This window comes from Papio anubis, chromosome 12 (assembly GCF_008728515.1).
Source record: "Papio anubis isolate 15944 chromosome 12, Panubis1.0, whole genome shotgun sequence".
Classification (NCBI taxonomy): domain Eukaryota; kingdom Metazoa; phylum Chordata; class Mammalia; order Primates; family Cercopithecidae; genus Papio; species Papio anubis.
In genome coordinates, this window is record NC_044987.1 from 69,866,130 (window position 1) to 69,893,991 (window position 27,862).

General features: G+C 36.3%; 1 protein-coding gene across 2 annotated transcripts; it reads right to left on the bottom strand.

Moving 5' to 3' along the window:
* Positions 1-25: 25 nt before the first annotated feature.
* On the bottom strand, positions 26-27,862 carry RNF141 (ring finger protein 141). 2 transcript variants are annotated; one of them, XM_021926091.2, is made up of 7 exons: positions 27,734-27,813; positions 26,661-26,773; positions 21,207-21,400; positions 17,885-17,993; positions 12,442-12,623; positions 6,257-6,364; positions 26-2,278 (listed from the first exon to the last, which is right to left on the bottom strand). In XM_021926091.2, exons 3-7 carry the CDS (start codon positions 21,347-21,349, stop codon positions 2,128-2,130), a joined length of 693 nt encoding a protein of 230 aa, XP_021781783.1. In that variant the 5' UTR covers positions 21,350-21,400; positions 26,661-26,773; positions 27,734-27,813; the 3' UTR covers positions 26-2,127. The 2 variants fall into 2 exon arrangements, with proteins under 2 accessions (XP_021781783.1, XP_003910278.1); XM_003910229.5 differs by lacking the exon at positions 26,661-26,773 and having other exon boundaries at positions 27,734-27,862.

Below are 27,862 nucleotides of genomic sequence, written 5' to 3' on the forward strand. Positions count from 1 at the left end.
ATTCAAACATGCTGGATATCACCAATGCATTAATATGTTTTTATTCATTGACTTAATCACATTTATAGTATATAAAGTTTATACAATAAATAAGGACATTTATATTAATTTGACTTTTATATAGTGGGGTGCAGGGTATGTGTGTATGCACGTGTGTTTAAGGGTTCTGTAAGATTTTCCTTGAAAAAGTTTTTGCTGCTGAAACAGTGTGAAAACCACAAATAAAGTCTCAGTTTCTAAAGTAGGAACCTACAAACAAGAGTGAGAGACTTTCTCAAGGTCGCACAACCACCAAGTGCATTGCCAGGTTGATATGATGGAGCCCCTGGTCCTCCGCTTGCATAAACCTCCACGGGGAGTAGTTAGCTATTTGGTATTTAGCTGTCCCATTATGAATGTCAATGGATTAGTCTTCAGTATTTTGGGGGGCAAAATCAAGCTACCTCTGGCCAGATGTTTTTCCTTGAAATAAATTTTATTTGCTTGCCTATTAAAATCCTATTATCCAGAAATTCTGTCATCAGTAAGTGGCAACTTAAATTGTGTACCCTGGTTTAGGAAAATAGTAATATTTGCAACTTATGAATAAGTCAAAAAATTATATGGAATGTTAAATTTTAAAGGAGACAGGCCCTTGCTTTATTACATGCTGAATGTTAATTTTAGAAATTTTAGTTCATAAGCAAAAAAAATGGTTGAGGTGCGACTGAAGATCACAATTCCATTATTACTATATTCTTTCAGAATATTTTAATGGAAAGAGTATTTCAATGGAAGTACTGTGAAACAGTAAGAATGCCAAATTATCTTCTAATTTTCATAAGTATTTTATGTATATATGGTAAAAAAGCCTCACTCTATTTTCATGTCTTTTTTTTTTTTTTTTTTTTTTTTTTTTGAGACGGAGTCTCGTTCTGTCTCCCAGGCTGGAGTGCAGTGGTGTGACCTCAGCTCACTGCAACCTCCACCTCCTGGGTTCAAGCGATTCTCCTGCCTCAGCGTCCCGAGTAGCTGAGATTACAGGCACCTGCCACCACGATTTTTGTATTTTAGTAGAGCTAAATTTTTGTTATTTTAGTAGAGACAGGGTTTCGCCATGTTGGCCAGGTTGGTCTCAAACTCCTAACCTCAAATGATCTGCCCACCTCGGCCTCCCAAAGTGCTGGGATTACAGGTGTGAACCACTGCACTGGCCTCTTGTCTCTTAATCTAAGAAATTTGAGGACTCTGAAATCTCAGAAAGATGTTTTCAAGTTAAGGAAATAAAAGCACCATAAACCAATATTAAATGACTTATAATAATTTAGAAATATAAAATTTAGTATTTGTGATGCAGAAGAATTTCCTTTTGAAACTCCAAGATGTGTGAGCATTATCAAAGCCATTTAGAACAGTTACCCAGCTGTGGGAAAGCACTTCCAGAACAGCCAAGAAAATTTCCCAGGAGAAATCCATTTGCAAAGGAAAGTCACACCCAACTTTGTAGACCTCACTCAAATTATACAGTATGGCAAAAACAAACAAACAAATCTTTAAGCACAGTAGTTCCAAAACACACTGTTAAAGTTATGAAATAATTGTGGATCATTTCAAGTAAAAATTATTAAAGGAGCAATAATTAACCACAAGGGGGCATATATACTCCTTAGATTCCAGCAGAAAGACTAGTTTTAAGTAGTAACATGCACTTTGAAGTATTCTATATTTTCAGTCACTTAAAATTTCCTCTCTCCGATGGCTACAACTTTTTAATATTTGAGGTTTATTTTATATCTAAGTAAAAAGATTCCAGAATACTCCTGCCCTGCAAAACAGTAGTGTTTCAGAAGCCTCTGGAAGTGCTGCTGTTACCTTTAGCAAATAATTCAAGAGCTATTAGTTGTAATCATACAAATTTGAACAGATGAATAACAGGAAAATATGGTCTAAAACAGTAGCAAATTTTAGTACCACAAATGGAAGACATGGGAAGTTTATTTTTTAAAGGGGCACAAATGATCAGAATAGCAAAAATAAAAGAGTGGGCAAAATGGATTTTTTTCTGTGTCTGTGCCATAACCCTGCATTCTTCCCCCATGACCAAATATTTGTAGCACACAATAGCAACAGAAGACTTTCACTCCAAGGTCATGGCCTGTGGGGCTGGCCTGCCTCATCAGCCATGTTAAGAATATAATTAGCCATATCATCTTCAGTAGGTGCATCTGATACCACCCAAGATTCATTTGCTCCAGTCATCTGTAGGCGACAAATAGGGCAATTCCTGTGTCGATCACTCCTATTAGAGAAGTCAAAACAAGAACAGTTTGCTTTTTCTTCTTTTTTAAAAACAGGATTTTATTTAAACTAATACATGCACATGGCTTTAAAAAAGGAAATAGCATAGAAGTATACAGTGAAAAATAAATCTCTCCCTCCTATCTCAATCCTCAATTCTCTTTCCCAGGGGCAACCACAGTTACCAGTTTCTTACATATTCCTCTAGAGATAGACTAAGCTTGATTAAGCTTTATGTGTACACACAAGCATGCAGGTGCACAGACATCACTGCTCCACTTGTCAATATATCTTATCGACTATTATGTATTAGCACCTGTTAGAGCTGTTTATTCTTTTTAACATATACTGTATCGCTATGCCATAATTTGTTTAACTAGTTTCTCACAGAAGGACATTTAGGTTTTTTTTTTTCCGTCTTTTGTTGCTACCAACAATGCAGCAATTCACATCCCCATACCTAAACAGGTAAAGTTTTCCTTTATAATAAAAATTCCTTCTGAGTCCTAAGAGGAAATTCCCTCCTACCAATGGAAGAGTTGGTCAAAGTGTGAAGTATAAATGTTTATTTGTGATTATTTAAATGGAAGCCATTACTCTAGGAATAACTTCTTGGCAGTGGCAAGGGAATATGACAAGAGGAAAGAATATTATTAATTATTTTTCTAAATAACATCTACATGACTTTCAACACTATATGTACCTGTTGCTTGCTTAAAGGTCTGAAAAAATTCCTATGGCTCATAAGCAACAGGAAGATTTATATAAAAATGGAGCATACAAAGTTAAAATAAAAGACAAACTTTACAGGCACAATAATTTTTCTGACAGGGAAAGAACTCATATATGATCACTTTAAGATTATGTTTTCAAAAAGGATTTTTTTCTTGTCAAACATTATTTTGGTAATTTAAAAAATACCATATTTGAGCCAGAGACATATCATGCAGGGAAAAAACGTTTTTCTATTCATCTCTCAGTGAAATCTGGGACCAAAGTAATTATTTATATCAACTGCTCTTTGGCTTTTACACAAAAATTTCGAACTCTGTTCCAAAAACTAAATGTGAAAGCTAGAGCTGGCATATATTATTTAGGTTGATTTCTGGTTCCTCAGAGATATTTTACAAGATAATTATATGTGTGCTCTTCTGTGCACAAAACATCACAATTTAAAAATAGTCAACTTCTGCTTCCAACCAACAGAGGCTAGATTTATCTTCCCACCTAAAATTACTAAAACAATGGTTTCATATAATCTTTCAAATAAAGCACTGGCCATCAGACAACAAAGGACAGTGATCCCTGGGACATGGGGGTCAAAGAAGGTGAGACCTATACTTGCCCCAGCTTACAGCCTCGAGAGTTTCTAGCCCCTGATCAAGAAGGGGGAACCTTGATGGAACATGATAAACTTCCTGAGCTGAACACACAGAGCTGAGAATCTTGGGGGGCCAAACAGCTAGGGTTTACAGGGCAGGGTAATGGAAAGCTGCACAGAGGGAAAATTCCAGAGGTCCACGCAAGTGTCCCCGCCAGAATACTCAGCAGAGTGCTGAATACTCAGCAGAGTACTGATCAGTGTGTGCATGTGAGGACACTACCTGAGGCTAAACAATCAATCAAAGGGCTTTGAGGGGATAGTCCCTTAAAGCTCACTGGGCCTGGGAAACTGCCTGTTTCACCAGCCAGATTGGAAAGCCTCATAACTCTTGGGGCATTAGTACAGTTCTCTAAAGGGTCTTGTTATTAGTGGGACATAATTAGTTCTAAACTAAATACTGCTCTGGTCCTGCCTAACAAATCACAAAAGCAAGATCCAAAAGAATCAAACTGTTTCCAAGTCACTTAACTATATTCCAGAAATAAGCTCAAGAATATTCATAGGAATACAAAAATATCCAATACCCAAAAAGGTAAAATTCACAAAGTCTGGCATCCAGTTGAGAATTACCAGACATACAAAAAAGCAGCAGAAAAATATAACCTTTAATAAAGAGAAAAATCAATCACAACCACCCAGAACTAACACAGACACTAGAATTAGCAGGCAAAATGGAAAGTGATTACAGCTATATTCTATATAGTTAAAAAACTAGAGGAAAGCTCAAAGATACTAAGAAGAGACATGAAAGATAATAAAAACTCAAATCAAACTTCTAGAAATGAAAATTATCTGAGGTTAAAAAAATACACTGGATAGAATTAATGGCAAGTTAGACACTAAAGAAAAAAAAGACTAGTGAATATGAAAAGAGATAGCAATAGTAACTATCCAAGATGAAACCCAGAGAAAGACTCAAAAAAGAAAGAAAAAAAGTAGCATCAGTGAGCTGTGGGACTACTTCAAGTGGGCTAATACATGGTAATTGGAATCACAGGAGATGGGAGAGAAGATAGAAAAATATCTGAAAAAAAATGGCTGAAAAATTTCCAAATTTGATGACACTATAAATCTACAAATCCAAGAAGCTCAATAAACCCCAAGCACAAGAAACATGAAAAAACTACTCTAAGGCACATCATAATCAAAGTGCTCAAAACCAACGAAAAGAAAATAATCTTAAAAACAGAGGGAAAAAATGGCACATTACCTACAGAGGAAAAAAGGATGACAGAGTTCTCATTAAAAACAATGCAAGCAAGATGAGTGTGAAGCAACGTTATTAACATACTGAAAGAAAAAATACTCTCAAGTCTAGAATTCTGAATCAGAAAAAAAGTCTTTGAAAAATGATATTCAGACATTCAAGAAGAGCCTATGGAATCTACAAAAATACTACTAGAACTGATACATGATTTTAATAAAGGTGCAGGATACAAGGTTGATATACAAACATCTATTGTATTTCCATACACTAGTATCAATCATAAATTGAAATTTTAAATACTGTTTAAAATAGCATAAAAATATGAAATATTTGGGGATAGATGTCAAAGATATGCAACATTGAAAACTACAGAAATTGGTGAGAGAAGTTAAGGCCTAAATAAATGGAGAAATATACGGTGTATGTGGATGGGAAGACTATTAGTAAGAAATTCACTCTCCCTAAATTGATATATTTATTCAATGTAATCTCATATGCTGCTAGTGAGGGTGTAAAATGGCACAAGACTGCTTGGGAAAATAGCTCGCAGCTTTTTAAAAAGTTAAACATACACCTACCATATGATCTAGCCATTCCACATCTAGGTATTCACCCAAGAAAAAAACCAAAATACATCCATAAAATGACTTGTCCATGAATGTATCTAGTACCTTGATTTTGTAATAGCTAAAAATGGAAAACAATCTAATTTCCCTCAATAGGTGAATGGATAAACAAGCTATGGTATCCACATAACAAACATTACTCAGCAGTAAAAAGGCATGAACTATTGATACATGCTACAACATGGATAAATACCAAGACAATTAGACTGAATGAAAGAAGCCAGACAAAAAAGCACATATGATTCCATTTATAAAAATTCATAATTTTTATGGGTGTGTATATATGTTGAAACATATTAAATTGTATATTAAACACATGTAGTTTATTGCATGTATTTTATAAATTCTCCTAAACGCTCAAGTCTTATTTTGTAAAATAATGAACTTGACTAGTTGATCTCTAAAGTTCCCTCAGGTCCAGTATTCAAGAATTTATTCCTTCTAAACACATATACAGAATAAATGTAGAAATGAGGAGAAAAAAGGAGGAAAAAGGGAAATGTTTTAGACTTAAGTCAGGCACAAATTTTCATACAGCAAAAGAAAAGTGTCAAAACTAAGGTACACCCCCACATTTAATAAATGTTAGGTGTAAAAATAAAAATAGTTTTAACCAGCAGAAGACATGCCATAAAATTCAAAGTACTAAAGAATAAAATCTCTCTCATACTTAACCACAGTATTTTTGCACTTTTCAAAGTTTATTCATGTACACTATCCCACTGACCTTGGCCTAGCCCATGAATGCAGTAGGTAACTTACCATTTATCAATACACTTCTGACAAAAGCTGTGAGCACAAGGCAGGATGAGGTCAGCCCGCCCGTCCATGCAGATACAACACTCCTCCTCATCGGTCAGCTGCTTCACCCTGCAATGTGAAAACTGAGCTGAAACAATTATATTCTCTGTCATTATGCTTTATACTTTGTTTTTGTTGCTTTAAAAAGCATTATTAAACATCTATATGCCCACAGTATAAAGCACAGTATGACTCATGTGCAAAATCAGACTAAAGTTAACATTATCTTTTAGGGATAGCAAATATATTAGGGAGAAAGTATTAAGAGGGGTACATTTCATAAAGAAAGACTAGATAAAAGATACATTTTGTGATAAAACAGGCAAAAGTGTAAATAGTCAAATCTTTCTGGAAATAACTTAGCCCATTTTAATCATATTGGACTTATATAAACAAATTTAACCGATATAGTTATTGCATTACTGAAAGACAGGGATACGGTCTGAGAAACTCTTTGTTACGTGATTTCACTGCTGTGTAAATATCATAGTGTACTTATACAAACCTAGATGCTTTAGCCTACTACATACCTAGGCTATATGGCATAGCCTGTTGCTCCTAGCCTACAGTAACATACAGCATGTTACTGTATGGAACACTGTAGGCAACTGTAACACAATGGTAGGTACCTGTGTGTCTAAATATATCTGAACACAGAGAAGGTACTGTGTAAATATGGTATACAAGATTAAAAATGGTACACCTGTATTGGGCTCTTACCAAATGGAGCATGCAGGCCTGGAAGTTGCTCTAGGTGAGTCAGTGAGTGAGTAGTGGTGAGTGGATGTGAAGGCCTAGGACAGGAGTGTCCAATCTTTTGGCTTCCCTGGGCCACATTGGAAGAATTGTCTTTCTTGGGCCACATATAACATACATTAACACTAACAATATCTGATGAGCTAAAAAAAAAAAAATGCAAAAAAAAAATCTCATGTTTTAAGAAGGTTTATGATTTTGTGTTGGGCCACATTAAAGCAATCCTGGACTGCATGCAGCCCGTGGGCCGTGAGTTGAACAAGCTTGGCCTAGGACATTACTATATAGCACTTGCACAGTAGTGTACAGAGTTTAAGAACACTGTACATTTAGGCTACACTAAATTTATAAAAATATATTTCTTTCTTCAATGATTAATCTTAACTTACTATAGATTTTTTAACTTTACAAACTTTTTACTTTTTTAACTTTTGACTCTTTTTGTAATAACACTTACCTTAAAACACACATTGTACAGTTGTATTGAAATATTTTATAAGCTTTTTTCTATTTTTAAGTTTTATTTGCTTTTTTACTTTCTAAACTTTTTTCTTAAAAACTAAAACATAAACACACACATTAGCCTAGGCCTAAACAGGGTCAGGATCATCACCATCACTGTCTTCCACCTGTACCTCTTGTCCCACTGGAAGGTCTTCAGGGGCAGTAACATGCACGGAGCTGTCATCTCCTTTGATAACAATGCCTTCTTCTGGAATACCTGCTGAAGGGCCTGCCTGAGGCTGTTTTACAGCTACCTTTTTTTTAATAAGTAGAAGGAGTATACTCTAAAATAATGATTTAAAAGTATAGTATAATAAATGCATAAACCAGTAACATAATTATCGAATATTACTGTACATAATTGTAAGTGCTATACTTTTATACTATGAGCAGCACAGTAGGTTTGTTTACACCAGCATCACCACGAACATTTGAGTAATGCATTGCATTACAACATTAGGATGGCTATGACGTCCGTAGGCAACAGGAATTTTTTTAGCTCCATTATAATCTTATGGGACCACCATCACATATGCAGTCTGTCATTAACCAAAACATTGTTAGGTGATGCATGACTATATAATTTATTCACTATGTGTAACACAAAGCTCCCTAAAATACAGATCCTGCCATCAAGGCCTTACAATGCTGACATTGATAATGTGCATATAAGTGAAAGAATAGTTTGGTCTTAAGTACCAGGTGCTATGAGAGACATAAAGGGCATAAAAAGCAGTTTCTGTCCTCCAGGAGCTCTTTTATCTTCTTGGGAAGAAAAAAGATTTCAAACCTTTTGCTCCGGTCACAATTCAGAGAGCCCCTGAATGAGCCATATGCCTTTGCATATGGTATTTTCCTTTCCTGAAACTGCCCTTGTGAGTTTAGTAAGCTCCAACCTTGGTAACTCAGCTCAAAACATCATCATCTCTCAAAATCAACATTTGCCTCAATGAAAGGATTTAAATACTGCATATCGATTGGCTGGCCTTTCCATAAACTGTAAACTCTTTGAATACAGGATGTTTGTCTTAGATTCTCAATAAATACTTCTTGAAGTGATTTTAATTTCTTTTAACCTTTGTGCTTTTTTGTAATTTTTAAGGTTTTCTTCATCAGACATGTATTACTTTTGTAATCATATAAAAACAGAATGTTCCAAAGTACAGCCACTAGACTATAAACTTCTTAAGGATAGGAGCTATCACTACTATGTTTTCCATTCCCTGCTGTGTTTTTAGCACTGTATATAAGATACTGAGATAGTACTTAAAATTTTGATTTGAACATAAAAAAAATGTCAAATTTATATTTAATATAGTAAGTGCTAAGTAAAGAAGGAAGAGATGAATATATCTCAAACTTGTTGAAAAGATTAGAAAGAAAAATAATAGGATTTTAATAGAGGACATTCTAGATGCATAAACAAAGTTGTAGAGGTAAAAAGCAAAATCATGTGTGTTTATGTCTGTGTATATGCAACCAGGAAGCTGGCATGATGCTTCGGTATGGAAAACTGAGGGAAAAAATTGATGAAAGTGGAGATAATCTCATGCTTAAATGTCAAAATATTAAGTTTGAATGTGTTCTGACAAGCAACCTACAATCAGGTATAATCAAGGGGAAGTGAACTCCCACTGATATAGTACTTTAGGAAGATTAATTGGGAGTGCAGTATGAGGGACAGTCTAGAGAGAGGAAAACTGGTTAGGACCTTATTTCAGTAATTCATCTGAGAGATAATTACGTCTAAGAAGCATTATAAAAGACAAATCTTTTATGTGGTAATAGAATAAGTGTTATGCTTTAGTAACAGGGAAAAGAGGGAAGCCACTGAATTGGAATGGGAAAACTGAATAGAAACCTAGATGGATACGGGTCTAATGTACCTGAGTTTCTCAGTAGCAGAGAATATAACTGAATCCGTACAGAGTGACAGAATATTCTGAAGGCTGGAGTTTAAAAGTGAGAAGCAGCGGACTACCAAGAAGAGCATTGTGAAAAGAGATAAAAGAATGGGAGACACAGAAATAGCCAGTGGAACCAGTACAAAGTTCTCTTAATTTTTTGCTACCTTCTTAGCAGCACAGTGACCAGAAGGAAGGAGAGTCTTGTGCTGTTTGTTCCTGTTAGATCACTTGTAGATTGGAGTATTTGGTTCTATGCCTCATACTCTGAAAGGCACACATACTGACAGAGAAAAGATCATCTGGGAAAGTCTCCAGTATGTAGACGAGACCCACATAAACAAAGGCCAAAGGAACTGGGGGTGTTTATCCTTGAGAACAGAAGGCTCAGTGAGAATCTGATGACTGTTTTCAAATATTTGAAAGGCTGGAAGAGAGAACAGATTTGTTTGGAAGAATTCCAGAGGGCACAGCCATTGAAAACAATAAATATAATATAGTAACAATAATAATGACAGTTAACTCTTATAGACAAATTATTATGTGCCAAGCACTGTTCTAAGCATCTCATGTCTTTTAATTCTCTCAAAAATCCTATAAAGCATACACTATAGTTATCAACCTCTGTTAGAAGATGAGGAAACTGAAGACACAGTTTGATTTGTCAAAATAATCACACAGTAGGGCCAGGATTTAAACACAGGCAATTTGCTGCGAGAGTCTGTGCTGTGCTGCCTTAAGAAAGATTTTGGATACTCTGAGGAAAATGAAGCAATAGGAAAAACTTCATAGTGATTATAGCCATCTGAGTATGAAAAGGCTTGGTTTTTTGAGGCAGTGAGTCTGACATAACTGCAAGTGTTACTTGTACTTGCAAGTCGGACTTGGCAAAATGTGGGTAAGCAGAGTCTTGCTATTCAAAGTGTTATCTGAGGATCAGCAGCATTGGCCCCACCTGGGAGCTTAACAGACTCTCAGGCTCCTCCTCAAAACCACTGAGTATTAAAGTTTGAGAAGCTCTGTCAGCAAGATCTTTATGCACCATAAAGTAATAATAATGCAGAGGTTAGCACAGCTGTATTGCCACACAGGTCTGAATGTGAGTCTTGGCTAGGACAATTTCTAATTATGACACTTACTTAGCTAAATCTCAAATTCTTCGGCTGAAATGGGCCGATAATTGTACTCCCATATGGGGTTGCGAGAATTTAATGAGTTTATACTTGTACAACACTCATCACAATTCTACACCCTGTAAGTAATCAATAAATGAAAACCATCAATGGAATTATGCATCAGATGTAAAGTTCAACTACATAAATATCCCTTAAGACCTCCTTCAATTTAGAAAGTCTCCTTCTATGAACTAGTGTATAAGGGTATTATTATAAACTGAAAAACACACAAAAACAAGAAGCACTCCTAACAAACTAACCAGGAACTGAATTTCCAGTTTTGAGGGCACATGAAAATGGATAACACCTTTACCTTCTTCATTAAGAAGATTGCAACAAGAAAAAACAATACTTCCTTTTCATGTGCTACCATATAGCTTGAATACACTGGCAAACACCATCCTCAGCTTTTAAAACAATTAAACAAAACCACCACGACCATTCTGAAGAGGGAGAGGAAAAGCAGAAAAATCAGATCCATCTTTGAAAGATTACAGAATACAGGAAAGACAAGCCTAAACACTGCCTACCATGTTCTAAAAGTCACTTGACGTATCAGTAACACTTGTATAGACCAAACCTAGAAAACCAAGTAATTCTATTAAAGATAATCAGGAAATAAAAAATGGAAAATACAGTTTAACTGTAACATAGTACTTGAAACCCAGTTGGTTAAGAATGAACCAGAAATTGCAACTGTAAATAGAGCAGTAAAAAAAAAAAAAGAAATCACTGGCTGGGCGTGGTGGCTCATGCCTGTAATCTCAGCACTTTGGGAGGCCCAGGAGGGCAGGATCATGAGGTTGGGAGACTGAAATCATCCTGGTGAAACCCCGTCTCTACTAAAAATACAAAAAATCAGCTGGGCATGGTGGCAGGCACCTGTAGTCCCAGCTACTGGGGGCGCTGAGGCAGGAGAATGGCATGAACCCGGGAGGTGGAGTTGGCAGTGAGCCAAGATCGCACCACTGCACTACTCCAGCCTGGGTGACAGAGCAAGACTCTGTCTCAACCAAAAAAAAAAAAAGAAATCACTGTTACATACATTCTTAACTTTAAGGTAAAGGACACGGTGAACATAGATTTCTGCTATCTACCCAGTATGACAGTAAGACAGGAGGTCAACATGTTTGGACCCACGTAAATCTTTTTCCAATGAGACATTTACAAATTTAAATTATGATCATGATTGTCAAATGTCAAGAGGTAGGAGCTTTCATGTGCCAAAAGCATAACAGAGAAGGAAAAGAAAGTTTAGATAGAACAATAATGTATTAGGCCTGGGTAAACAAGCATCATCAGAGAAAACTCTGGCTGACTTCATTTCCTTCTGGTAACTCAGTATATGCATTCAGTTCGTTCCTGAATGGACTGCCAAGTCCTGAAGCCAATATTTAAAATTTTAATGCTTCAATTAGACATTTTTAAGAAAAACTCGGATAATTTTGCCAAATTCTTGGACCTAATTCCCTAAAAAGCTTTGACTGTTTAAGAACCTAAATACCTATTATAAGGAAGGTGTTAACTATCTCCTTTGTCAACAAATGCATGCATATAGAGTGGATTCCTGGAGACCAGTGTGACAGAAACAGTAACATTAAAGTGGCCCCACCGAGCCACTTTAATTTAGCACTGTAACAACATCCGAAGCACAAAATAACCCCAAAACTGATCTCAGATACAATACCAACTGAGAAAAAAAAAAAGATTTAAGATGCTACAATGAACACCAGCAAAAATATTAATAAGATTTTAGTTGTTTTCATATTAGAAAATAGGTGAAATACAGTACTTATGCATTATATACCTTCCCATCCAAAGACTAGCCTGACAAGATGTTACAGAGGATGAGTTTTCATCGGGTTCTTCAGAAGTGGAGCTCTGTGCCAACACTCCTGCTGCTTGACTTGTGATATCTTTATAAAGTTGAATAAACTGGTATAAATTCATGATCCGTGATGCCTCCACAATGCCACTGCTTTTGTTAATCTAAAAATACAAAGCACATGAAAAAGAGAAAAGTTGATAATTTCTCTGACCAATTTTTCCCAAAAAGCAGGAACAAATATTTAGTCAAACATCCTAGGAAATAGGAGTTTTCAGGATTTGCAAATTACATAAGAAAGCAAGAGTCTGAATAAATAATACCATGTCCCCTACATTTGTGGGGTTCAAAGTTCTTATACAAATTTATCTAATACTCAAAATAACCCTTTAAGATTAATTAGGCATTATCCTATTGATGGGTAAAGTGACTTTCTCAGAGTTAAGAAATAAATTTTAGAGATCAGTATTAACAATTCTTTCACTTTAATTTCTTAAAGAATTTCTTAACCAAAGGATTCATTTGAATCCAACAACCGCATGAGATTCTACAACTCAAACAAGTACTTTCTTAAATATCTTTAAGTTCTATTTTGTAGCAAAACTTCTAAACTAAAGCAAGAAAATTACTTTAAAATAAATCCTAACAAAAGGTGGTTGGACTTTTCCCAGGCCATTTTGAGCTTTATCAAAAAACTCATTTAATACGAAGTGAAACCAGTGGCCCAAAGGTTGTACCTTTACAGGTTGCACCTCTCCCCCATCCAGTTTACAATCGAATGTAGAAGATATTTGGGGCAAGTAGAGGGGGCTGCTTTCATAAGCTTTGGGGAGCCATGGAGTGAGGCATAATGAAATGACCGAGGCCAGTAAGGTGAAGGTATAATGTTCTTGGATGAAGAACTTGTAATCAGAGAAAGATTAGAGATGTGAAAGACTTCCTTTCAGCACAAGACATAGGATGGAAGACTGGGGAAGAAGAAGTAAGCCATGAAATCTATTAAGTGCACATAAGAGTAAGTGGAACAAGCAAAATCAGAAAATATTTAGAAAGAAATGAAGAATATAGGAGACAGACAAAGATACAGGGCCATAAAATTGTGACTTAAGTTAGATTCTGGAATGCATTGATGGAACTAGGGATATCAGAAAGTGAGGTATATTACATATTGAAAAATATTATTATACATATGAATATTTTGAATGAAAATAATAGTTGTAACACATTTATTAATTGCTTACTATTTGAAAAGGCAGTGAAAAAAATACTGAGACACAAGAATGAGTCATGGGGCCGGGCGCGGTGGCTCACGCTTGTAATCCCAGCACTTTGGGAGGCCGAGGTGGGCAGATCAAGGGGTCAGGTGATCGAGACCATCCTGGCTAACACGGTGAAACCCCATCTCTACTAAAAGTACAAAAAATTAGCTGGGCATGATGGCACATGCCTGCAGTCCCAGCTACTTGGGAGGCTGAGGCAGGAGAATCACTTGAACCAGGAGGTGGAGGATGCAGTGAGTCGAGATTGCGCCACTGCACTACAGCCTGGGTGACAGAGCAAGACTGGGTCTCAAAAAAAAAAGAATGAGTCATCATATACCATATTAAGAAATTTTAGAACCATCTCTAATAATCAGAAAGTTGATTAAATTTTGGGAAGGTAAAATCTATCTGGAGATGCAAATATAAAAGGTTCTTTGAAATACGAGACTGTACAAGAGTTACAGAAAAAACAGAATTAAAAAGTAACAGGAATTTAAGAGGCTTACAAAATAGATCTTCAGAGCTGAGGAAATTGGGGTAGTCCTTTGGGACTGCAGAGTACAGAAGAAATTATGGAATAATCCATATAAGGTTAGTACAGAAATAGCAAAGTGTATCACACTGTAACTATTCTCATCATAGGATTCCTGAAACAAGTATTTATTGAGTACCATTATGTGGATGTTATTGGTATTATGTGCACTACTCTAGGCACTAGCCACAGTGTGTATAAAACAAAATCCCTGCCCTCAAGCAAGTTACATGATAGGTAGGAGAGACAGGCAAATAAAATACAGATACAGATTAGGTTAGATGAAAATAAGTATAATGGAGAAGATGAAACAGGGGAGAAGGAATGCTGAGGGGTTATAGGGAAGGCCTTACAGAGAAGCTGACATTTAAAAACTGAAAGGTGCAGAAATGAGTCATATAGATGTCTAGGGGGAAGATCATTCCAGGCTGAGACAACAGGAAATGCAAAGGCTGTTTAATAGACGTGTACCTGGCAAGGAGCACAAAGAGTCTCACAAGAAGCCCAGAATGTTTGGAACAGAGTGACAGAGGGACAGAGGAAGGAGTGGTAGATAGAGGGTGAGGTGGGAGCAGTATATATAGGACTCTGCTGATCTCAGTAATAACTGTAGCTTTGATTCTAAGTGCATGAGAAGTCACTAGGGGGTTTTGAGCCAAGGAGTAATATGATCTAATTTACATTTCAAATTGTGATGTGGAATAGGCTGGTTGTTGTGCTTGGAATAGACCGCTTGTTGTGCTGAGAACAGACAGAAGCAGGGCAAGAGAAGCAGGGAGATCAGTTAGGAGGCTACTGGAATAATCCTGATGAGAGAGGATGGTCACTAGGAATAGGGTGGTAGTAGCATAGATGGTGAGAACTAGCCAGATTCTGAATACATTTTGATGTGACAGGATTCACTTACGGATTGATTGTGAGGTATGAGAGAGAAAGAAAAGCCCAGAATGACTCTAAGAAGTTGGTCTAAGAAAAAAGAAGGATGAAATAATATAATTCATGCAGTTCTTAACAGTCACCTTAGTACCTAATTTTTAATTAATCTCTTATTTTTCTAATATTATTTCCATAAAATATTCCACTTAAACATATTAGATCATTTTTTATAGTGGATTAAATATTATTTAAGGATCATTATAGCAGATGGCAGAGAGTCAAGATAAAGACTGAATATAAATACACAGGGTTAAAGTACAATTTTTTTTAAAGTTGTTTAACATTAAGAAATGTGAAACTCTCAGTCTCCTATCAGTTTTTCATGGTAGACTTGACCTCTTTCTAATATAAACACTGACCTCTCAGATTCTTTCAGAAAGAACCTAAGGAATGCAAATAAAAAAATTTCTTTAGAGTAGCTCTAAAATCAAGAAAAATCACACAAAAAAATTATCTAATTGCCTCTGCCTTTAGTACTTTTGTTTCTCTACTTAGAATCTTATTTTAAGGAAGATGTTTAAACTAATCACATACCGATGTTAAAGATATTGAGGTGAAAAGGAATTTGACTACTAATAAAATTAAACCTTAAGTCTGTGTTTGTCAAAGAAGAGCAACAAAAAACTAAGGGATGAAAAGCTTGACATATTCGTATTCCCTTAGCTTTCTACAATTTATATTGGCCTCTTCAATGTGAGCTGAGTACTTTATGAAATACAAACACACAGTAAGTGTAATTTAGATAATATACTGCATCAATAAACAAGCTTCAACCTATCCCAGTCATTTAAAAAGAGAGTATTATTTCAACAGATTTTTTTTGTTCACTTAATATATACTGAGTTCCTACTATGTGCAAAGCACTGCATTACAGGATATAAGAGATACAATACTGAATCTAGACATAGTTCCTGCCCTCAGGAGCTTACTCTCTAAAGGGGAGCTAAGAACCTAAAAAACTTTTTTCGTATTGTAGAATTATAAAGTATAAATAATGTGCTGTTGGAATCTGGAAGAGACAAGAGAACTCCTATTCAGGAAGACAATGGATGAGGCGGTATTTGAGGTTGGCCTTTAAAGAGACATCAGGTTTAGATATGCAGAAATAAAAGGTGTGGCAGAAACTGTTGGCTGATTATCCAAATACTGTTCCTTCTTTTCCTTGCCAGCAGAACCTGATTTTGTTTTCGTGTCCACCATTCCCTGAAATGACTCAGGAGTCAATCCTGGTTAGTCTAATCTAAACCAATCAGGCTAATTATATTCCCTCTGTCAGTGTAGGTGTATGAAAGGGATATGACCCAATACTGACCAGTGAGTTCAGAAGCAACATCTGCTGGGTCTTTAATTTAACCAATCCTGCAGTTAGTCTATGGAGCTAGGATTTCTCGATAAGTGAGAAAATAAGTATTGTTTTTGTTTAAACTGGTTTAACAGGAATTTTCTGTGACTTCCTAACGGAAGGAATGGACATCCTAGCTGAGAAAACACAATAAGCAGAAGCAATGAACTGGAAAAGAAAAGTAACAATGATACAGTCTGAAGTTAGTTAAGCCTGATAAGAATGCAGAGCAAAAGAAGGTAATTGTGACTAATGCAGAAAAGATAGTTTAGAGTCATATCGTAGGAGTTGGGACTATTTGGTGGGCAAGAAGGAATTACTGAGGAATTTTAAGCAAGGTGAAATCCGATGAAAGTTGTGCTTTAGAAAGGTTAATCTCACAGGAGCATAAATTAGAATTTGGAGAAGAGTCTGGAAGTATAGAGATTCATACAAAATCTGTGGTAATCTGGATCAGAAGAGAGAGATCAGTCTGCTTGAGAGCATGAAATCTGTCTTATTTATCATATATTCCTAGTGCCTCTCACACCTGTGCTCAAATGTTTATTTGAATAAACTGGAAGCGAAACATAGTATGGGTAAAACTGACAATCTACTGAGGAAATAACGCATATTATTTGGGTAACCTCCAGGGTCCGTGACTCAAAGGAAAAATCTCCTAACCCAAGGAGTCTTTATGGGTTGGTCAGGAATGAACTTCAGAGCACTCATGAATGCCCAATTTATGGTTTATATGCATATGGATGATTTTGTTCTTTGTTTTAGAGCCAGGATGGGGACAGGAGGTGGCCTAATAAAATTCATGCCTTCATTTAATCAAAAGTTTGTGGCCCCAAAAAGGTTAAGAACTTTCTATCTGAATCCACTCAGTGGTGGCTGAGGCTTTCTAATACTCAATGACAGCTGGCAAAAAATCTATCCCATAATTAAAAATTACTAAAAAACAAAAAAGCCCTTTATCTTTTTTCTTTTTAATGAATGAATGTATTCTCAAAAGAAAAGATCTTGAGATAACATTAATTTTTAAGGTATCATCCTAGAGCTAAATAGGATGTCACCTTAGCACTCCACAGCCAGCTAAAAATCCAAAAACAGAAATAGATTAGTATGATGTAATGGTTACAGATATTGAGGCAAAAAAGAATTTGATTATAAAAACTCCTGCTGTATAGCAATTAGACAACTCTAAGATTCAAACAGCTAGCTAGAAGGCAATAACAGTATCAAAACTATGTTTTACAAAACCACCGAGTTATTAAAATTTATATGCATTATATTATCTTACACTATTAAATATGGTTCTAGCCACCAAAATAGCTTAAGCTCAGAGGCAGAAGTCTCCATCAGTCTCACCTTGGTACAGACCACCCGTACAACCACTTTCCAAAAAGCAGAGGAATCAGACCCAGGTTGTACCTCAAAGAGAAGATGTTTTTCCTGGCCAGAAGCCACTTTAGCAGTTCTGAAAAGACACAAGAACATGTTAATTTTATGAAAAATCATATATTAATAAAATAATACAGCCATGAAACTAGATTCAAGAAACACTTTCAGAGAAGGAAATACAAAGAAACACAAAAAGACAAATAATAATAATTATGATAACTGGATTCTTAAAACAGGGATAGAGAATATTTTGAATATAAACATGCAACTTAATTTCTAAGGTTTTTAAAGTCAACAGCTTGGTGAGATGATATTTATAAATCTCTCTTTGTCACATCTATATCTCAATGGTCTTTAAGTTTCTAACAAAGACATTTAGGAAAAACAAGTCTGAGAAATCAGGGAATTAAATAAAAAGTTGGCGAGGGCAGTGGCTCAAGTCTATAATCCCAGCACTTTGGGAGGCCAAGGCAGACGGATCACGAGGTCAGGAGTTCGAGTCCAGCCTGACCAAAATGGTGAAACCCCATCTCTACTAAAAATACAAAAAGTAGCTTGGTGCACACCTGTAACCCCAGCTACTCAGGAGGCTGAGGCAGGAGAATTGCTTGAACCCAGGAGGTGGAGGTTGTAGTGAGCCAAGAACACGCCATTGCACTCCAGCCTGGGTGACAGAGACTCCGTCTCAAAAGAAAAAAAAAAGGTTAGCTAGTGTCATTTATAAAAATTTTTTGACTGTTGCCTTGGATGTATATAAAGCATGAAAAATATCTTGCTCTTGGATCAGTCCTTGTTTAAACAATGATATTAACAAACCTCTTGAAAATTTTTGTTCAGATAATTTGGGGCTGGATCAAGTAAAACAAATGACTTGAGACACTTTTTATATAGCTCTACCATCCTCCCCTAATTTAGAGAGCTACAGGATTTTAACATAAAAATATATCACTTTGAGAAGATAATTCAATATCATGCTATCAACATTAATTTAAATTAGTTCAAAGACATGCTTAAGTATTGCAGTTTCCTTTTATCATTACTAACAACTCTCTCTGAGCACCACTGGGGATATCACACTCAACTAACAGCTAAATAAAATGAGGCCACTGAAAGTTAAGCAACTAGGCTTAGGAAACAAAGTCTTCGGTGAAAATAATTCAGCTGTGCCAGTTTCCAGCTCTGTTTTCTAGCTGCCAAGCTTCGTCCTGTATAGGTTTAATTCTACAGTTCTCGGAGATCATTGCATGTCTGAAATGCCAACTCTGACTCATGGGAATTGGTTTTAAGAATCAAATCCAGTCAGAAATGTCCTGCGCTAAATAATTAAAAGGAAGACATCTGTATCACACGGTAAGCTTAGTTTGTGGATGGTTTTATAGGGTACATTTAATCTAATACCTGTATCTTTAGGCGAAAGGGCAAAATTTTATATAATAGACTGGGTTTATGAATATAAATTTCAACACTCTAAAGGAATGGTAAATGTCATTGACTACTGCTCATAAGAGTTGAAAACATAAACATAAAAAAGCATTCCACTCTTATATTACTAAATTCAGAATCCTATTTTTAAAATTCTTTAAGAATATGGTCCCAGAAGTAATGCTTCGCACACTACCCTTTGGATAATTTTAAAAAATAAGTAAAATGCTAGAGTTTTTAAGACCAACTATATTTTTATCATAAAAAATAATACATAAATACACACAGTAAAATGTAAAATCTCCCTCTCTGCCCTCTTTTCCCACCATCTCCCAACCAAGAGACAAGCACTGGGAATAGTTTAGTTCGTTTTACACACACACACACACACACACACACACACACCCACCCACCCTACATCTATATACAGGTTTTTGTTTTGTTTAGTTTTGTTTTAATGAATGAAATCCAGTCTTCTTAAAAGAAACCATCTTCTAAGATAACTTTTAAGACAGTCTTTATTCTTCCCAATAAAGACAGTAGGTCTTCACATAAAGACAGTATATCAAGCTTATCTAATGTGTTCCAGATTGCCAGGTATGTCTCTTACCACCTAACACCATGGTTATAATGCCTAGGGAGTGGGTTCATATATCTTACCTTAAACTATTATCAGTGACTACAGTATTGTAAGTTTATATATTAAGGGGTCCTGAACTGCTAGTCAATTTCATTCAGCCTTTTTAGGGTTTAAGAAGAGGTAATGTGGGATAACAGGAAAACTGAGATTCAGAGAGGTGGACATGCCATTAATACCTGGGTAATCGACTTAGCCCTCAAAGGTCCAATCCTTAGTAGAGTGCCTGCATATACTATGTGCTCAGCGAATGTTAGCTAAGTTGAAGAGACTAAACAGAGAACCTTTAAGATCTCATTTAAGAGGTGACTCCATAGGTTCTAATTATACTCCCAGGGGTTAGAAGAGATATATAAATAAAGGTAGATGTGGATGTTGCCAGAGGCAGATTTAAAAGAAAGACATGACATCTGACCAATTGTCACCAAGGGAGAAAACAAACAGCAAAAAAGTCATATTTTAAAAGCACAGTGGTCTGGGGGCATTCAGAGACAAAGAGCCCTATATATTTTTATAGCTCCTACATAGATCAATACCAAAATTGATAAATAAATTAACAAATAAAAGACTAAGTTGTATTAGGTGTGCTCTTTAAGAAGGCAGAGAATTTTATATTTCATTTTAGAAATTTAGTTAGTGTTAAGTAGAAATTTAAAGATGTTAGCTAATTAGAAAATATTAATAAATGAAATATATTATTTCTCAGTGATGAAAATAAGCTATTACTACATATGTATTCCTCTGACAAAATAATGACTCATTAAAAAACCAGTATATATGTATGTATGTGTGTACATACACACACACACACGAATGAATTGTTTCATGTACAGAAACCTTCTGTGTTACCTTTGACTATCCTAGGAGTCTTTCTCCCAAGTGGCTAATTCTCATATTCCATTGTTATGCACCCCTTTAGTGCTTTCAAACAAGTGTCTATTGGTATAAAATTGAGATGCTGGGTTGTACTACTGTATCCTAGAATTGCTTCAATATGCCTGTGCTGTGTTCCAGGTTCCATTTTAAGTTCTTTCCATCTCTTCTGTCCCCATTATATACTTTTAAAAAGCTACATAGAAAGTCAACTTATAATAAATACTCAATAATATTTGTTAATGCTAACTGAAAACATTAAGTCTTACCAATCAATACCTCTGGTTATATCTTACACAGCCATGACATATGGGGCATACATACAACAAAGGGAAAAACAAAAAGAGCAAGCCTTACACATCATTAAGCTCAGCTACTCTCCCAAGAAATTCTTCATAAGTTAAGGAGCCACTTTCTCGAACCAATGTAACATGTTTTGCTACTTTTTCTGGTAACTTGTTAATAACCAACTGTGTCTGATCCGAAATTTGCTGTCCCATGATGAAATGATGTCTTTCAAAATCCAGAAAGAGTGTTGCTTCACATAGTTTCTGTCAAATATACAGAAAAGTTACTTTTACATATAATACAAAAATGGCAACATACTCATTTTTCAAAAAAATAAAGAAAAACTAGGAATACCTTTAAGTGAGAGTTGAGTAGACCTACATGAGTCTAAGGTAGAATTTAAATGACTCTGTTTTCAGATTCACATAGCCAAATGAGAAAACAGGATTCACTTATATATTATTGGGAGGGTGATGAACCCCTAATTCTTATAATTTTATCACGTCAAAAACCACTAAAGCACGTGTGCACATGCACACACACACCACACACATATTCAAGTAATTGTATTTAAGAGGAAGTTTGTCTATCTTCTATAATTTTCCTAAGAACATTTCCTGACTGCTTATCACATGTCAGGCTCCAAACTGTTTTCCATATATTGTGTCAATTACTTCTTACGACAATCCTAAGAGACAGCCAATATTATACCCCTACCTATTTCCCATAGACAGGGAAACTGAGCTAGGTGACTATCTAAAGTTACACAGTTGTAAGTGGTGAAAGTGAACTTTGAATTTGTTTTTCAGATTCTAGTACTTACATTCTTATCCACTATGACATACTGACTTACAATATACTTACATCAGCTAAATAATTCTGCTGTTGAATTACTTTATTTATAGACATGTACCTTAGTTTTAATTTTTAAAAATATATAAACAGACTTGTGGCTTGAAAAACCTAAGAAAATTAAAATGTTAGATATTTTAACCACCTCACATTTTCTGCTTGGAAAAAGATAGCTCTTTTGTTCATTAAGTCTTTTAGGTACCCCCAAAATATATATCTAATTATCAATTTTTTAAATGCCCCCAAAATCAGATGCCCCCCCAAGAAATTCTATTTTATTTATCCATCAAAGACTATCATTTTATTTCATCCAAATTAATACTCACATCACATAAAGCAGGTGAAACAGTCTCTTATGGAAAAAGTTTTTGTAGGAAGATTGCTTTATCATTAATCAAAAAATAAAGTTATAAATGTAAAATATAAAATATATAACTTTATGAAGTTATTAACCCAAAAATATGTAAAATTTTCTTTAGGTATTAAAATTTAATGTACTATATTTGAAGTTTATTCCTTTAGTTACCTAAAATAGGAAAAGGACAATTGTAATTAAAAAAAAAAACAACAATTACAATTTTGAATCTGAGCCTACCTGGTAATAGTAAATATCACATTATAGAGATAAATGAAAGGAAGCTGTTGAGGAAGATCCAGGCCAAAAAAAACCCAAAAAAAAATCCCCGAAGTCAAATTATATGTAAATATTGCCAAGTGGATTTACAGCAACTGTATCCAAGAAGAAACAATTAAATATCTTAGCTTAGAAGAGGTCTCTAGGGCACTCAACATCAGTGATTGCTGAATTTCAAAGACTAGTAAAATCTCAAAGCACCATGGTGTTGGATACTTCTTTTAATTCTAAGTAAGCACAGTTTCCAAAAATAAACAAAAATTCCCCAAAACTTAACAAAATCTTAAAAAGAACTTATAACCTGAAAAGTAGGATATAATATTAGAAAAAAAATCTTTCCCAAGAAGGGCAGTAACTTCACAATGAGGTATACCATGTATTTACCAGGTATACTATACATTGTCCTTATTTTTCTTGACTGAATCCAAGCTTGTGAAAAATCATCAGGAGTCAAGGGTTGCAGACGGGTATTAGGGAGCCACTGTGCTACAGGACTTTTTAAAAATTAAACTCAACAAGTAGCACATGCCTAGTGCTTATGTTCTGGAGCTACAACAGTGAACAAAAGAAACACTTTGGAGCATCCAATACAGTGGAGAAGAGACAGTAACCATACAAATAAATGTGTAATTACAAAATGAGAAGTGCTAGGTGAACAAGTACAGGTGCTATGAAAGCCCATAAAAGAGGGACTTGACCTAGTTTTGTATCAGGGAAGAAGTGCCTGGGCGAACAACATTTTACTTGAGGTCAGAACGGTCAGAGTCAGGGATTAAAAAAGAGGTTAGGGACATGGCAAAAGGACACTCCAGGCAGAGGTTATGAAAAGTGCCTGAGATAGGAAGCAGCATGGTGACTTTGAGGTAATTTTTGAAAAGGCCACAATGACTAAAGCAGAGAGGCAAAGGGAGAGGGAAACTGGCACCAAGAGTTGGGCTGTTTAACATTTTTGTTGATGACCTGAAGACTGTATGCCTGCCCAATCTGCAGATGACGAAAACTGGAATAAATGAATAATATCCAGTGAATAATAGGATCAAGACTAAAACAGATACTTACATGCTTAAATGAATTATATTTAATATGACTAAAAGTTAAATCCTGAAGAGTCAACTGCACAAAAACATGTATGTAAGATGTGCTCAAAAACAGTTAAAATATAAAAGGTCTGGGTTTTTGTTTTTGTGTTTTTTAAAGAAATGGAGTCTCTCTATGTTGCCCAGTCTGGTAACAAACTCCTGGGCTCAAGCAATCCTCCCGCCTTGGCCTCCCAGAGCACTGGGATTACAGGCATGCGCTGCCGCACCTGGCCAAGTCTGGGGTTTTTAATCAAAATAAGTCAACAGTGTAACAGGGGCAACAAGTATGCTAAAATAATCCTAAACTCTTGCTAGAAATAGATGTGTTGAGCAAGCAGCCTACTAGTCCATTATGCTCTGCAATGGTCAGGCCACACTGAAAAGTCTGTATTCAGCTCTAAACAGTTGGCTTTAAAGGATACTAATAAATTAGAACATATTCATGGGCCTAGAAAAAAAAAAAAGAGGTTTATTCTAGACAGTCATAGTTTGGTAACAATGAAGCAACATAAGTTTGTTTAAATATTTGAGGAGCTGTCATGTGGAAAAACAAGATTCATTTACAGAGAACAGGATGGCCAATAAGTATAAATTAGTAAGTATAAATTAGAAAGGCAGATTTCAGTTGATCATAAGCATGTCCCAGCATCCAGAAGTGGAAATGGCTGCTACATGTGAGCCCCTCTCATTGGAAGTATGGACGTGTTTAGGTAAAGATTAGAAGTACATCTAATAAGTGTTATAGGGATTTTTACCTGGGTGGGAAGTGGAGTAGGTGACCTCTAACCTAACATTTTATTCCCAAAATGAAACTTAACCTTCCTCTAACATTCCTGTACCAATTCAATGAAAATGTAATCAAGATTCTAATCAAAAAATTAGCCGGGCATGGTGGCGGGTGCCTGTAGTCCCAGCTACTTAGGAGGCTGAGGCAGGAGAATGGCGTGAACCCGGGAGGAGGAGCTTGCAGTGATCCGAGATTGCGCCACTGCACTCCAGCCTGGGCAACAGAGCAAGACTCCGTCTCACAAAAAAAAAAGATTCTAATCAACCAGGTTGAAACTTTAAATAATATCTACATTACTTAACAAAGAAAAAACTGAACTTTTGAAATATATAGTCTCAATATTTAATAGAAATACCTATGATAATTTAACCAACGTGGTATAGGGGAGATAGAATTTCTCTCCCTCTGCTCTCTTAAGGTCTCAGCTGGGCCCAAGAATTAAACTAACCTAAGATAGATTAGCAGGAGAAAAACATACAAATTTTATTTAGTAATTTTTATACATACATAGGAGCCCTCAAGAAAATGTGATCTACATACAATATAAAACCACAACACAGAGTGCATGTTCACAAAGACAATCTGTTGAAGCCATCCTCTAGTCAGTCACCCACCACAGCTTTTCACTGTCCCTCTTTGGTGACTGCACATATTTCTATCATACTACGACATTCATTAAGTCACTTGGCCATTTCCCTCTAGTGAGCTTCTTGAGGAGAGCAGCCATGGTCTCTCTTCTGGCAGATACACAAGCACTCAATAGATGTTTACTAAATAAATGCAGTAAATACCATTGGCAGTTTTTGTTTTTTTATTATACACTTAGCATTCTTTTGACTTTTATTAATTTGGTCAGCCATCTATTAGTACTAGGTTGGCAGAAGCGGAAGTTAAAAATACATATGAAAGAAAATGTAAAACTGTGAAAATTTATCATTAAATTAATGCTTATGTAAACTGAGAAACATTCACTATTTGATATTAACAAAATACCTCCCCCTAGATCATGCAACAGTGGTATTGCATAGGAACATAATTTGCAGACCACTGGCATAGAATTCAACAAAAGACAAATTTCTGGTTAAGGTTTCTCAAAGAACTAGCAGCTCTCATATTATCGTGCCACCTATAACACAGTCATTTTTTGCAAGATAAAAACATGCTTTCAAAAAGCATTTGAAGGATTTTCTAAATAAAGAACTGTTATTTTGAAATGCACAAGATCAAGGATTCCAAAAATGCCACATTCTCTAGTGGGTGGTACATACAGAGAATCACTTATTTTTCTAACAAATGAATTGTGGTAGTTCAAATATTCTTTATAAAAATATAAAAATTACATCATGGGTAATTGGCCAAGCAAAAACGAAAAAACTGCTCAAAAACTCCTAAAAATTTAAACCATAATTCATTCATAAAATAACTAAAGCAAAATGGAAAAGGCTGACAATGCACCAAAATGACTAAATGACAAGTACTGTACTGTAGTATTTTAAAAACCTCTCTGAAACCAGTTCTCCATCAAATTTTGTATCAACTTCATTTAAAAAGATTTAATTGAAATAAACATCAATGATTTTCATTGTCAAGTCAACTTTAACATCAGTAATAAATACCAAGTACTGGGTCCCTAAGGATACTATTTACTTTATTACTCATTGTTTACTCGAACTGCAGATCTGTAAACAGATATCAACTTTTTTTCCAAGACAAGTTAACATAGATACATAACGAAATAATTAGACCAGAGTCACTATAGAGTCTGGTATGCCTGTTCCAGGATCAAAGATCTTGATCAGAAAAAGATATATATATATATTAGAGAGAGAGGGAGAAACTACAAAAGGATAGAGTGCTGTACTAGGAGATTAAGAATATGGATTTCTAACAGTACCAGTGTGTTTACTAAATGCATTTCATATTGGAAAAAGCACGCTAGAGTTGTAAGAATTCTCTCTGGACCTTCCTTGCCAGTTTGGGAAGGGAAGGGGAAGGAAAGTGTGTTTGTATTTAGACGGGAACCAAGAAGGATCAGGCTACACACATCAAATATGAAGTTCATTTACACCAAATGACAAATATTAATTTTTGAAACATACAGTCGTATTCTTGAGAAAAAGTTTTAGAAACTGAAGTCAGGCAATGTGAAAGAAAAGGAGAAAAATCCATACTACTTTTGAGCTCCGAATTCAGAAAGCATCACTTCTCAGATGGGTGACTTCGACATAGAGGTGACTAATTCAGGATCGTCGGCCGGTGGCAGCTCATGTCTCCAGACAAAATTCTGGATGGATAGAGGTTATTTTATATCAAGAAGAACGGGGTGGAAGGGAGTGAAAACGAATAAATTCGTGCTGAAGATGTAAGAATTATAAACAACTGGAAGTGTTCCAGCAGCTTTACATATATGCCAGAGGCAAGAACTGAATTATCTGGCACCGCTAAATTGAGCAGTGTCAGAATACAGAAGGGTACACTACCTTTAACAAGGGGCATAGGGATCGATTTCGATAACAATCGTAAATCCACATTTTGTAACCCGAGACAAATAACTGAAGGAATAATTTCAAAAGCGAACACAGAAGCCTTATGCTCCTGCTGTGTAATCACTACCTTATTATTAGCAAGAAAACGTTCTTTTCTTAGCCGGGTCTCAAGGTAGCAGCAAGTTTGACGAGGAAAGATCTCTGGGAGGGGTAGCAGCCTAAGTCAGTTCAGAAGTGTGGGGCTGGCTAAGTAGATCGACGTGGCTATTTCTGAGCTATCGTCCCAGGCAAAAGGTTTCTTATTTGGAGTATCCAGCCCGGCGGGGACCGAGCCTGCGGGCCACCCTAGCGCTGGTTCTTGCTACGCCGCCTCAGCCCCTCCTCAAGCGCACCTGGACATTTAACCAACAGCTAAGTCCGGTGGCCGAATGACTGAGCCGGCGGCAATATTCAAACAACCTTTCTGGGATAGAGGAGAAAAAACTCTCCTCGGGTCCCTCAGAACCACCCGCAGCGGGACAACCACCACCACCCCGGGCAACCGGAACCCGCCGGGCAGAAGACGGGCGCCACAGAAGGGCCTCCCCAGCCTGCCCCACGCCCCAATCCGAGGCCCGGGGAGGGCGGCGGGGCCGGGCCTATCTCCCCGGGGAAGTCTGGTTCGGCAGCCGAGGGCCAGCTGGAGTTTCTCTTCCCAGCCCCAGGGTCCTGGAGCAGCTAGCAAAGGAAACACGAAAGGACAGCGCCGCGGAGCTCACCCCAGGTTCAAGGCATCGCGCACCCTGCGGCAGCGGCGGCGCCGCCTCGGCCCGCAGCTCAGACCTGCCGGTGGCGGCGACTCAGCCCGGGACTCGGTCGCACCTCTGTGACGCAAAGCCCCGCCCCCA